This window comes from Cucumis sativus, chromosome 4 (genome assembly GCF_000004075.3).
Source record: "Cucumis sativus cultivar 9930 chromosome 4, Cucumber_9930_V3, whole genome shotgun sequence".
Lineage (NCBI taxonomy): Eukaryota > Viridiplantae > Streptophyta > Magnoliopsida > Cucurbitales > Cucurbitaceae > Cucumis > Cucumis sativus.
This window is the reverse complement of record NC_026658.2, coordinates 4,190,073-4,203,589: the sequence shown is the minus strand read 5'-3', so window position 1 is coordinate 4,203,589 and position 13,517 is coordinate 4,190,073. Positions and strand designations below refer to the sequence as shown.

Genomic DNA, 13,517 nt, shown 5'->3' with positions numbered 1-13,517 from the left:
CATATTTTTAACTCAAACTTATTCTCCCAAAACATCACCGAGTTTCTTCCCATGACTTAAAGTGATCGTAGATGCCGATAATTGTATATCTAACTTGTTTAAAGCTAGAGGTTCAAACAACATCATCTTCATATGTTTTATGAACCATTAGAATTGATGTATAAACACTTCTTGAAACAAATCTAATTGATTATACATTATAGTTCAAATTGATTGGCGTATAAGTTTTTAATAAATCCATTGAGAACTCCTTCATATTCAACTATGCATCATTTGCACGCAAAAAATGGAATATAGCCAAAAGACATTTTTGAAAATTTTCAAATGATCCTCAAAAGTCATTTTCAAATTATTATTCTTTTACGATCAAATTGTAAAAATTATTCCATTTTATAAGGGATTGCAATTATATCATCAAACTTTTAATTATAAAAAATCCTAAGTAAATCCTCTTCTAACTTATACTAATTTTAAAATTGGTTAAAATTAGTTCCTCATACTTACACAATTTATATATAAATTTGAGGGTTGAATTTGTATGTATTTTGGAAGTCGAATTTTTAAAACTATTTTAAATTTTGAGTGTCAAATTCAAATTTCAATTGATTCTTCTTAATTTTAGAAAAAAAAATATATTAAATTTGGTCTCTGGAATGTTGTTAACTTTTATCCCAACCTCCATTTTCTCTCTTATATCACTTTCATTACTTTACTTACAATTGTTTTTGAAGCTCCAATATATTTATTAAACTAATTAATCAAGAGATTCTCTTTCTAAAAAATAATAAAATAAATAAAAACAAGAGATACCAATGTAATAAATAATTATTTTGTAATATTGATCCAATTTTATATATTCTTGTAGATTCTCAAAATAAATATCAACTTATATAAATTAATATATATTTTCTCTCTCTCTCTCTATGATTATAAAACATACATCAATTAACCAAAAATGTTGAGGGGAATATAATAGTTAAAGCATCTTAGTTTTATTCTCTTCTTAAGATAGTGAGATATCATAATAAATTCCATAATGGGGCTAGATAAGATTTCAAAATATTAATTATTTATAAGTAGCTATCAATATAATATAATTTAATTTCATAATTAGCAAAAAGACTCTATTCCCAACACAAATCAATTCATGCACATAAAGGTGTGTGGTTTTGGGTATAAAAGGGAGGTGTGGTAGTCCCTAAATTATTCATCCCATTTAATCTCTCATTTCTTCTCTCTTTTTTCTTTTCTCTTTGGAGATATACAAAACTTATTGCTTTCTCATACTCCAATCAACATTTTTCATCTAACAAAATTCAGGTGATTCTTTCACTTTTCTTACTTTATTTAATAAATGGTTTCTTTTCTCTATCCATTTCATTTTGTAAAATTGTGGTAACAAATTAAATATTTCCTTTGGTTAATGATTTATATTATTACTTAAATAATATATAGAATTGGAGAGATAATTTTAGCTAATTACAAAAATATTCATATCATTTGTTTATTTATTTATATATTAAGCTCTTTGTCTTGAGGTTGTACTTATAACCACGATTAATTCAATATATGGAAATTAATTTCAGATTTAAGCTCTACCAAATATTGACAAGTTATAGTCTAATTGTATTATTTCTAATTATCATCTATGTTTATAATTTTTTATATGAAATTGTTGTTGTTGATAAAATTAATTGAAAGTAAAAATGATAGAAAATTTTAAAATAGATAAACTGAAACTAACTTTAAATTTGTGTTATGTAAAAAATTTAAAAAATTTAATCAAAAGATTATGGAGAATAAGTAAAAAATTAATATTTTAGTTACATGATAGCTAAATGTTTACAAATATATCACAATTTTAGAATTTATTAACTATAGATATTGATAGTTTAAAAAGAAATCTAGGAAATTTTTAATATTAATGCTGAATGACTTGCTCTAAAAAAACTAATAATAGAAGTTAAAGACCATAGTTTATTTATAAAAGTTTATAGTAGTTTATATATTGGTGTATTTGATTATATTTTAAAAATTAAGATTTTAGTTACATGATAGCACTTCTAATCTCATTATGAATGTTGTCTCATCCATTACAGAAAATGGTTGTAACCCAAATCCAATATATCAATATTAGTTGTCACAATTTTCTAGTTTCTTTTGTTCCAAATGATTGGGAACATGAATATTTAATATACCAACATCACAAAAGTTGCACAACATTTTTCCAATTGAATGGATTAATATTGGTTTTGATTTTGTGATCAGAAATAATGATGGTGGTGAATACGACGATGGTGGGAAGTGGGTGCCCGGCGGAGATGAAAGCGACGTCGAACGGTGTATTTCAAGGCGATAATCCACTTGATTTTGCTCTTCCTTTGGCCATTTTTCAGATATGTTTGGTTGTTCTTCTTACTCGTCTTCTTGGTTTTCTTCTCCGTCCACTTAGAGAGCCTCGGGTCATTGCCGAGATTGTTGTACGTTTCCTTTTTACTTCTCTGCCTACTATTAATTTTATCTTAAAAACAAGTAAGATATTAATTGGTTGTTGTTGTTGTTGCTGTGGATGATGGTAGGGGGGGATCTTGCTTGGGCCATCAGCGGTGGGTCGGAGTCAGGGATTTCTTCGAAGAGTGTTCCCGGAAAAAAGCCTAACAGTGTTGGACACATTAGCCAATATGGGTCTTTTGTTCTTTCTTTTTCTAGTCGGACTTGAGTTAGATCCCAAATCTCTCCGTCGTACCGGAAAAGGCGCAATGGGCATAGCCATGGCCGGAATCACTCTCCCTTTACTCCTCGGCATTGGCACTTCCTACGTCCTCCGTTCCACCATCTCCAAAGGCGTCAACGGTCCTCCCTTTCTCATCTTCATCGCCGTTGCTCTCTCCATCACCGCTTTCCCTGTTCTCGCTCGTATCCTTGCTGAACTCAAGCTTTTAACAACCAACCTCGGCCGTATCGCGATGTCCGCCGCCGCCGTCAATGACGTCGCTGCCTGGATCCTCCTCGCCCTCGCCATTGCCCTTTCCGGTACTCCTCGTTCCCCTCTTGTCTCCCTCTGGGTTTTCCTCTGTTCCTCTGTTTTTGTCCTGTTTTGCTTCTTCACTCTCCCGCCGGCCTTCCGATGGATCTCCCACCGTTCCTCCAAAGGCGAGCCCGTAAGTGAACTTTACATTTGCGCTACTTTATCCACCGTCTTAGCCGCTGGATTCATCACTGATTTAATCGGAATCCATGCTCTGTTCGGCGCTTTTGTCGTCGGCGTTCTCGTTCCAAAAGAAGGTCCACTCGCCGGAGCACTCGTCGAAAAAGTTGAAGATCTTGTTTCGAGTCTTTTCCTCCCTCTCTATTTCGTTTCAAGCGGATTGAAAACCAACATTACTACAATTCAAGGAATACAATCATGGGGTTTGCTCATCCTCGTAATTTTCACCGCATGTTTCGGTAAAATCATCGGAACGATCTTGATGGCACTCTTTTGCAAGATGCCAATACAAGAATCAATTGCTTTAGGATTCTTAATGAACACGAAAGGGTTGGTGGAATTAATCGTTTTAAACATCGGCAAAGACAGAAAAGTTTTGAATGACCAAACCTTTGCAATTCTTGTTCTAATGGCTGTCATCACAACCTTCTTCACAACCCCAATTGTAATGGCGGTTTATAAGCCAGCAAAAAGAAAGAGCAAATCAGAATACATAAACAGAACAATCGAACGAGAAGAACCCAATTCAGAGCTGAGGATTTTGGCTTGTTTTCACTCTGTTAATAACATTCCTTCCATTTTGAATTTGATTGAGGTGAGTCGTGGGATGGAGGGAAAAGAAGGTTGTGGAAGTGAACTTTGTGTTTATGCAATGCATTTGATGGAGCTGACAGAGAGATCGTCCGCCATTGTTATGGTCCATCGAGCTAGAAAAAATGGGAGACCGTTTTGGAATAAAGGAGGGAAGTCGAGTTGTGATGAAATTGGTGTGGCGTTTAAGGCTTTTGAACAGCTTAGTCGAGTGTCTATACGTCCAATGACTGCCATTTCTCGACTTTCGGATATGCACGAAGATGTGTGCAATAGAGCAGAGCGGAAACGGGCCGCCATTATCATTCTCCCTTTCCATAAACACCAAAGGTTCGGCATGTTCTTTACATCAATCTTTTAACTTTACACTAATTTTTTTGTGCATACCATCTTTTCTTTTTTCTTTTGTTAGCACCGCACCCTTAAAGTGGGAGGCTTTTGAACTACATGTTTCCTGGTGGCTAACATTTTTACTCTTTGTCTCGCCTTGTGCATATCTTACCTTTACATCAACTTTTTTTTGTACATCATTTTTCTGTTACCACTATTTACTGGTTTGTGAGTCCTTAAACTTTGAATACCTTTAAAAAAGGATTACAAAAATACAAATATTGTTAATTTTGTAGGAAAACCAACTTTTTTTTTCTTTTTTTAATTTGAATAATACCTTTGAACTTTATTTTCTTTTTTTAAAAAACTATAAAGTTAGAAAAGAAGTAAATGAAAAAAAAAAATACCATTATTGTTGGTATAAGTAAAATCCATTGGTACCTTGTTGCAAAGGACTTCAAAAAGCTTCTACCATAAGTAACATTAACATTGATCCATTTGTTTGAAGATTTTTTAAGCTTGGAAAAAACAAATAATATAGATATATGGTACTCTTTTTTCTTTCTCTATTTGTTCTATTCTTTCGCCAATTTTCTCAACAACTAAAATAAATAACAAACTTTAAGTTAAAACATAAAGTTCTATAAAATGTCACCAAATTTACCAAAATGATAAAGTGCAAACAAAAAAAGCATTTTGCTACAAAAATAAACTTTATAACATTGTTATCATAATCATTTATATCTAAAATTTTAATTTCAATAAGAGTATTTTTGAAATTATTTTTTGAAAAATTTCAGAGTTGAAAGACACAAAATTACAAAGTTTAGAGAGGTCTTATGTATAGCTTAGCCAAAATATTTTTAATCTTTTTGGTGTGATTTGGATGGAGGCATGAATTGGGATCTAGGCTTAATGCTACAGCTTGCCTTTAAGCATCTCTAATTTTTGCTACACAACAAATGTTAATTGGCCGACTAGTAAGTTGCACGAAAATGGATGCACTCAAGAGTATTATTTAAATTATTACTCATATACATAGAGAACTATTTTGGTGTATTCTAGACTACATCTACTTTTATGTAGTTTATCTCAATCACACGGAAAAAAAAAGGATGAAAAACATTTGAAGGAAAAGAAAAAAAATCATGACAAACCACAATTAAATGGAGATGGACAAACACACAAATTCTAACTATTTGTATATTTATATGGAAAATAATTTAAGCTACACCACATGAAGTCATAAGCATGGATGAGATTAAATGTTAGAGTTAGGTACATCTAGAGATGATTGTTACACTTTCATATTTAGCATAATTTTGAGTTGAAGTTAAAAGACTAATGTTGTTGAGATGATTGAAAATGTATCACAGATTTGATGGACATTTAGAAGCAACACGAGGTGATTTCCAATCGGTCAATCAAAAAGTTCTACAACAATCACCATGTTCCGTCGGAATCCTAGTTGACAGAGGATTTGGAGGTGGTTCTCACATCTCCTCCACCAACATCTCTTCCACCATAACCATCTTCTTCTTCGGCGGCTGCGACGACCGTGAAGCTCTAGCCTTCGGACGGAGAATGTCACAACATTCTAAAACAACCTTAAACATTGTTCATTTCATTTTCACCTCCAACGTGAATAATGCAGAATCTACTATGGTTGAAATGAACAAAGACGACACTAAAAGTTCTGCAGTCATAGATGAAAGGGTGTTGATGGAGTTTAATGGGAAGAAAACAAACGAGATGTCGATTAGATATGAAGAGAGAGTAGTGAGCAGTTTTAGCAATGTTATTGAAGTAATAAGGGAATTTAGTAGATGTAATTTAATATTGGTGGGTCAAAAGCCAGAAGGGGAAGTAGTGAAGAATCTTGTTGAATATTTCAAGATCAATGTGGAATGCCCTGAGTTAGGTCCTGTTGGAAACTTATTGATATCAAAAGAGTTATCAATATCAGCTTCAATCTTGGTGCTGCAACAGTTTCGTGAGAATGTATTTACCTAATTAGTAAACTAAGTATAAGAGAACCTCATTGACGAACATTATGGTATATCTTTATATTAGTCTTGAAATTAATGATGTTAGATTTGTCAATATCCAACAGTTATTCATACAACCCAAGCTATAATGTGAAATATGTATAAGTTTAAAAGGCTTATTAAATAACTTTATACTTTTATTTTAAATAATTATATGATATTTTAAATTATAATAACAAAATTTCCTTTTTTTAAAAATTTAAATATCATATAATTATTTTTAGAAAATCAAACATAACATAATAGACCTATTTTTTAAAGTTGGATTAAAAATGTAGAGCATTCAAGGAATCTATTGTTATAAATTTGGAGATTAAAAATATTAAATTTTCAAATTCACGCACCAAAAACACTTAGAACTAAAAGGGTAGTTTTTTTTTTTTAAGAAACAAACTTGGTTAATGATTTTTAATTTTAAAATTTTGATAAAGAAGCTTTGTTTATTATTATTTTTTAAAAAATCATATGCTTGTATTATTGGATTTTTCCCTCTCTTGTGGGTAGTTCGAATCCTTCCTTGAGCCAAATATTGAAGTTTTCTCCGATTTTTAGGATAATTTAATTGATGACTATTTTATGAATAATAATTAAGAATATAGTAACATTTAAAAAAATTGTAAATATAGCAAAACTATCGTAATAGAGTTGTATCTCCGATAGATTTGTATGATCTATCAATGATAGACCAATATTTACAACATGGTCTATTGGAGATAGACTTCTATCATCAATAAAATTTTACAAATTTTGCTATATTTGCAATTTTTTTAAAATGTTGTTATATACTTACTTATTTTGCATCTAATGGTTAAATTTGCAACTATTCCATTTTTTTCTTCAAATATACAAATAATTTCGTTTTCTTATATTAATATTGTTGTCGTTATTATTATATTTGTTATCATTACCATTTTTTTAAAAGAGTTAAACTAGTATTAGTTTATGTATTTTCTAAAAATGTAGGACTATGGTTTTAGATACTTTCTTGTATGCAAGTATTATTACTATCTATTTTATAGAAAAATGGCTTTAAATAAAAAATTAGTTAGAAACATTTTTAAATATAGAAACAAAATAAAATAGTAAAAGTCATATTTGAACTTTTTGATATTTTGCAATATATACATACTGGAGTTGCCAACAAAACTTACTAGAATAAATTATGGGTTCCATGTATCAAAGTTAAGGGAAGCACAACTAGTAGAATTAAAAGAGGATCTGAGTTATGAGGAAGCTCCAATGCAAACCTTAAAAGAAAAAAAAGTAAGTGTTGAGGAACAAGACGATTTCACTCATGAAGATTTTTTTGGAGGCATCACAGAGCAAATGAAGCAATTTGAGAGTTATAAGACTAGATGAGGAGGAGTTATCAGACACCCTTCACTTAACAATTTCTAAATTTCAAGATGAAATTTTATAAGAAGGAGGTGAGTTGTAAACCCAAGATTTTTCTTTGAATTTTTTAAAGTTGAATTAATTTGTTGAAGAAAATGGCAAAGATTTAGGTTGGAGTTGTTTTAATAAGTTTAAAATTTATTGATTGAAAATGAAAAGAAAGAAAAAGAAAATAATATATATATATATATATCTTCTTCTCTAAGTTCCCTCTTGAGCTTCCTCTAAAACCTTGGTAGAAACGATAGAGAAAAGAATGGAGAATCGAAGTTGGCCATGGATACAAAAGAGAGGAACAAATGCACTAAAAGAAAATTTTCCCTTTTCCACTTTTTCTCTCCCTTTTAAACTATCTTTTAATTCTTTCTTTTTTATCCTTTAATTACTTAGCACATATATATGTATGTATGTATGTATTTTATTAAAAAGAAAAATGCCCACTTTTCTTGGATTATATTTATATAAACAACTAATCAATGTGTCAACTTATTGGTCCAGCACATAAATATTTGACATATAGTCTCCAACGTTTGTATTGGAGGAAAAAGTAAGGATGAGTTGATCAATGATTTGATTTGGTTTTAGATGTGATTCCCATTGGCCATTGGCCATTGCCGTATAATAAGTGATGGGACTTGTTGATTTGAACTCATAGATGTAACATATTATATGTATAGACACACACGTGTTTTCATTTTAACCTAAAGTTCTACTTAATTCATTGTGAGTATATAACTAATTTTTAAGCCATACTTGTAGTCTCCATTTGTTTGACATATTTTTTCAATTTACTTTATTATAAAATATAATTATATATGGTTAACCAAAATTGTTATATACCTATTGGAACATCCAATCTATTCAATTGTATATTGTTATATATATCATCACATTTTTAATTTTATGACATTATTATTCAACAAACTTCAAAACTCATTCAACAAGATCTTGCAAGATTTGTGGTTTCTTTTATCTCAAAATTAATATATCCTAATTAATCAATAAATTAATATCAAATATTGGATTTTTTTAAAAAATATTGAACCTATATACCAAAATTTCAAAATCTATCAATTTATAAGTTCTAAAATTTTGCTATATTTGTAAATAATTTGGATTATTTTGTTAGATTTGAATGAGAGGTATTTGCGAATATAACATAATAAACTAAAATATTTACAACAAAATTTCAGACAAATGATGATTGAGACAGATTTGACATTTTTAAACATTGACAGAAGTCTATTAGTATCTATCAAATTCTATTTCTAATAGAATCTAAAATTTGACCGTATTTTAAAAATATTTTAGTACTTTTGTTATTTAAAATAATCTTTCCATTTGAAATTTGTTATAAAATATTCTCGTTTTTGCAAGTTGTTTTGTTTTTGTTTTTGTTTTTCATTTTAAATGACATCAAACCTTTTTAGGGTATCCTCGAGGAAGAACAATAAAATGACTTTTATTATAAAAAAAATAAAATAAAGAAGCATCTTCGTCTTGTGAAAAAGAAAGGCAAACAAAGATGCATCAAAGAGTTAGAATTGGCATTTGGTGGGGTGGTGGAGACTACATCTTTAAAAGTAGGGCTTAGTGATTGCAAATCTCAACTTTTCCAATCTATTCTTTTTTCTTTTTTCTTTTTCTCTTTTATTTGTTGTTTTTGTTTTACTTTTCATTATATTTTTTCTTTTGCTTTTAAATTTTGAACTAACTAAATAATATAATATTTAAATTCTTTTAGTAATATATTGCAAATTATTTCTATTTCAAATAAAATGAAAGGCTCAAATTAATATAGTGCATGAACCTTAAGTTTAAGTTTAATCATAATTAATACATAAAATAGAAGAATTGAGGATTTAGGATTTATGAACTAAACTCGTATTATTTAACAATTTCGATAATTATTTATACATAAATGAAAAAGTATAAGAGAAAAATAATGAAAAAAAAAAAAGTTCAAATAAACGCGAGAAAAATGAAAAGTAAAATGAAAGTAAAAATGGTTTAAACTATTTTCAAAATAATTTATTTTTTAAATTAAAAACTAAAAAAATGTAATACAAACTCACAATTTATTTGAGGTTGAATCTGATAGCTCCCTCAATTATTTGGAAGATTTATCTTATACAGATTACTCGATCTCTTTTTTTTAACCATCATGGATTGACCTAGTAGTAAAAAAAGAGACATGCTCTTAATATTTAAATAAAAGGTCATGGGTTCAATTCATGGGCTTAGATATTTACGGAAATAAAAAAATCTCTTTCTTTTTTATATATAATATATAATTTAATGAATCTTTTAGTCTTCTTCCATCTTTGAAATGAGTTTTGATATTAATCCTAAAATATTTTAGGATATTGCATTAGATGGTAATCTGCTTTTAAATTTGTTATTTTTACAATTTTGAAAATACAAGTGACATGAACCTTTTATTATAAATTTTTGTTATTTTTTGAAATTCCTTATATATTTTAAAAAATTGTAATAAATATCGAATCTCCCATATAATTATCGTTGGTCATAGGATTATATCCAATGTTAGTTATAACGTTCTATAGTTATCTTTTGAACTTCTTGAAATGCTATGAATTGATTATTAGTGCTGCGAACAACCTAATGTTGGAGTTTAGAGAAGTGCAATTAATATATAAATTCTCCAATCTAATAGTGTTGTATTACGTATTTTGTAACATTCTCTCTAATAATATTTGTTATCCACATAACTAACATATATGGTTAATGAATCACACATGTATATATATATATGCGTGTGTGTGTCAATCTTTACCTTCTTTGTATTGCGCTTAACTGTTGATTTTGAAATAATCACGAAATAAGATTCTAATATTTTATTATATAGTAAAGTATTTTATATCTATGAATAACATGTCACACTTAATATCCACAACTATAGAGCCTCTCAATAATTAATCAAACTCCCAAGCCACAAGACTCATAAGCAGTGTATAACATTAATGATTAATGTATAGCTAGGAGAGGCTATAAAGTAAGACCAAATCTCTTTGAAAAGTTATCATAAAAGGCTATAAAAAATTTATCCAAACCCTTATCATATTATTATTGCAAAACTTTATTAATGAATTGCCATTTAAAGTCAAACAAAAAAACTAAGGATGGAAGACTCTGCATTATTGTATTCTATGTAAGAAAATATGCACCATCTTTAAAAGAAATAAATTATTATTATTCATCGCACTTGAAGTTGATATCATATTTTTTCACGTCAATTGATCAACTGTGTTCTGTTTGACCACACTACTAAAATGTATAAATATACTAGTAATACACATATTGAAAATGGATGGAAATCACTTCGTGCAAGCTTATTTAAAAGACTGGAATAAAAATATAGGATTTGAACTACGAACCTTTTGGCTATCTGTCGCACGTATAAATTTTTGTTAAACTAATTTTGGTTGACAATATAAATTATTGTTTTTTTTTTTTCTCTTTCTCTTCTCCTATACATATCCTATCACTACTTTTCACAATATACCATGAAATAGGGCTTCAAATTTCATTTATAATTTTGTTGTCTACCTAGCTATCCATTTAAATTTTGGAACTATTTTAAAAAATATACATGGTTGAAAAATAATGACAAAAATAAGGTAGTATATGTAAAGAAATGATAAAAATAGGGTAGATATTTAAACTACGGTAAAAATATAAGGGTAGTTTTTTAAAAAGAAAAAAGTTGTGTACCAAATACATGACTTTCGTTAATCCATGTCAGCCTATTTTGACCAGTTTGACTCACATGTAGAACCTGACTAGATTAAAGGAAGTTGTGTATCGTACACGACTTCCTAAAAAACAAGTAAATTATAGTTTAATTTCTTAAAAACTTAACTAGTCGTGCCCTTATTTTTGTCTTAATTAATCCAGTTAAAATTATTATGATTATTATGCTATTTACAAAAAAAACTTTAGTTTCTATGTTCACCTGCATTAGAAATTTCTACCTATTCTTTTTCTTTTTAACACAAACATTTTAAAAAAATTATTCACCTAATCGGCTTTGTATTAATTACTTTTGAAACCATGGTGACAATGTAAAGTAATTAATAATTAGAAAGATTTTTATGTTCTAAATATTGAAACCATAGTGATAACTTAAGATTGATATGGTTTAAATATGCACTTGGTCCCCAACACCCTGCATGCTAGATAAATGTAGCAGTCAATTGTATTGTTGAGTCGTTGACTACCAGAAAAGATAGATTTAAAGTTAGATTTCGACTTCTAGACGTGTACCTGATCCATGATTTAGCGTAGTTGTGGACTTGGTACACGATTTTGTTACTCTGCTTTTTATTTCTTTTCTGTCTATCCTACTTCTGTCAATATTTTTCTAAAAATACACTACTAAAAATATTTTCTAACTTTTTTTTTGAATTTTTCTTGAAAAGAAAAATAATTATCACATCTTGTTTTCTTTGGAAAAGTCAATTTTGTTTTGAAATTAATTCTGGATTAAACAGAAACTTCAATAATGATCACAAAATAATTAAGCATATGTTAAAATTAAAGGATGTAATTGAATTAAATATACTAATTTTCTTTTTTATTCATTTCTGAAAGTTTAAATGTAGGGTTATTTTTTAAATAAATTAAAAGATCAAAAATAAAAATGAAACTTAAGACATTGTTGAAATTTATGTTAAAGCATTATTAAGTTTACTTCATAAATATCGTTAAAATCTCTCCTCGACAAATAGACTATATAAATGATAAATTTGTAATATTTAAATTATAGTATGATATTAAGATTTATCACTTATACATCATTGACATACAACCTTTTTATCTAAATAAAAATTAGATACCTCCCAAAATTAATTAAAATGCATTTCTAAACACTATCACAACATGATTTTTAGTTACAATAAGAATAATAAAAGTGCATTAGCGTGGCTATCCTATTTTATAATTATAATATATTTCATTTGAACTATCTATCTCAATATTAATAAATATTTATTAATAATAAGAAATAAACTTAGACCAACTAGAAATTATTTAACTACACGTTTATAACAAGAATATGTATAGAAATTCTTTATGTTATCTTTTAGAAAAAAAACTATAATATATTCAATCATATTTAAATATTTATCCTTAATATAAAATTTTAATTCTAAAAAAAAATATACATAAAAAAGAACAGTAATGTACTTCTTTTTAATTGGTACATGAATGTAAAATAAAAAAATAGAAAAATCAAATTGATTTTTGTTTAAATACATTACATGCTACCAAAGGTCTATATAGTATGTTAATTTTAAGTCTAAGGTCAACTACAATTAATTCTACATAACAACAGTTAAAACCAAATCTCATAGTTGCATGAAGTACCTTAATTAAAGAAAATCAATTTCAAATTTCAAATTGGTGGTTTAGATCTAATAACATAGTAAATAAAAATGAGATTAATGGCCTACTTTGAGGAAATAAGATTAGTAGGTTTTCTTAGTAGTTATCATATTATCATAATTTAATATCATCTTTTTTTTTTTAATTTTGACAAAACAATAATAATTAGGTGCAACTTAGATGGCTTAATTTTATGCATCTTTTTTACTTTTTATTTTTTTACACAAAATACTGAATGAATATTTTTGTTATTATGTCTAAAATTCCATTCAGTAAGTAATATATTAAAATATGGCTAAAAAAAACCTCTTGGAAGTTTGAAGAATGCATCTGGACACAATTTCATTTGTCTACAATTTCTTCAAGTTGGTAATAATTAATAAAATAAAATGGAAGAGTTGAAGAATCTTAAATATCTAAATAATGCCAACACATTCTCCTCTCTTTTTCCACATAATGAGATTTATTAAAATTTTCAAGTGGGAAAATCAACCATACCAATACAATTATACAAACCTCCTCAACATAAAATCAATATA

The 13,517-nt window shown here is 28.1% G+C and overlaps 1 protein-coding gene across 1 annotated transcript; it reads left to right on the top strand.

Annotated features, from left to right (window-relative positions):
- The first annotated feature begins 1,196 nt into the window (after positions 1-1,196).
- LOC101208346 (cation/H(+) antiporter 18) lies at positions 1,197-6,234 on the top strand. The gene is made up of 4 exons (XM_004149721.3): positions 1,197-1,320; positions 2,269-2,480; positions 2,580-4,129; positions 5,506-6,234. Exons 2-4 carry the CDS (start codon positions 2,274-2,276, stop codon positions 6,140-6,142), a joined length of 2,394 nt encoding a protein of 797 aa, XP_004149769.3. The 5' UTR covers positions 1,197-1,320; positions 2,269-2,273; the 3' UTR covers positions 6,143-6,234.
- Positions 6,235-13,517: the final 7,283 nt, after the last annotated feature.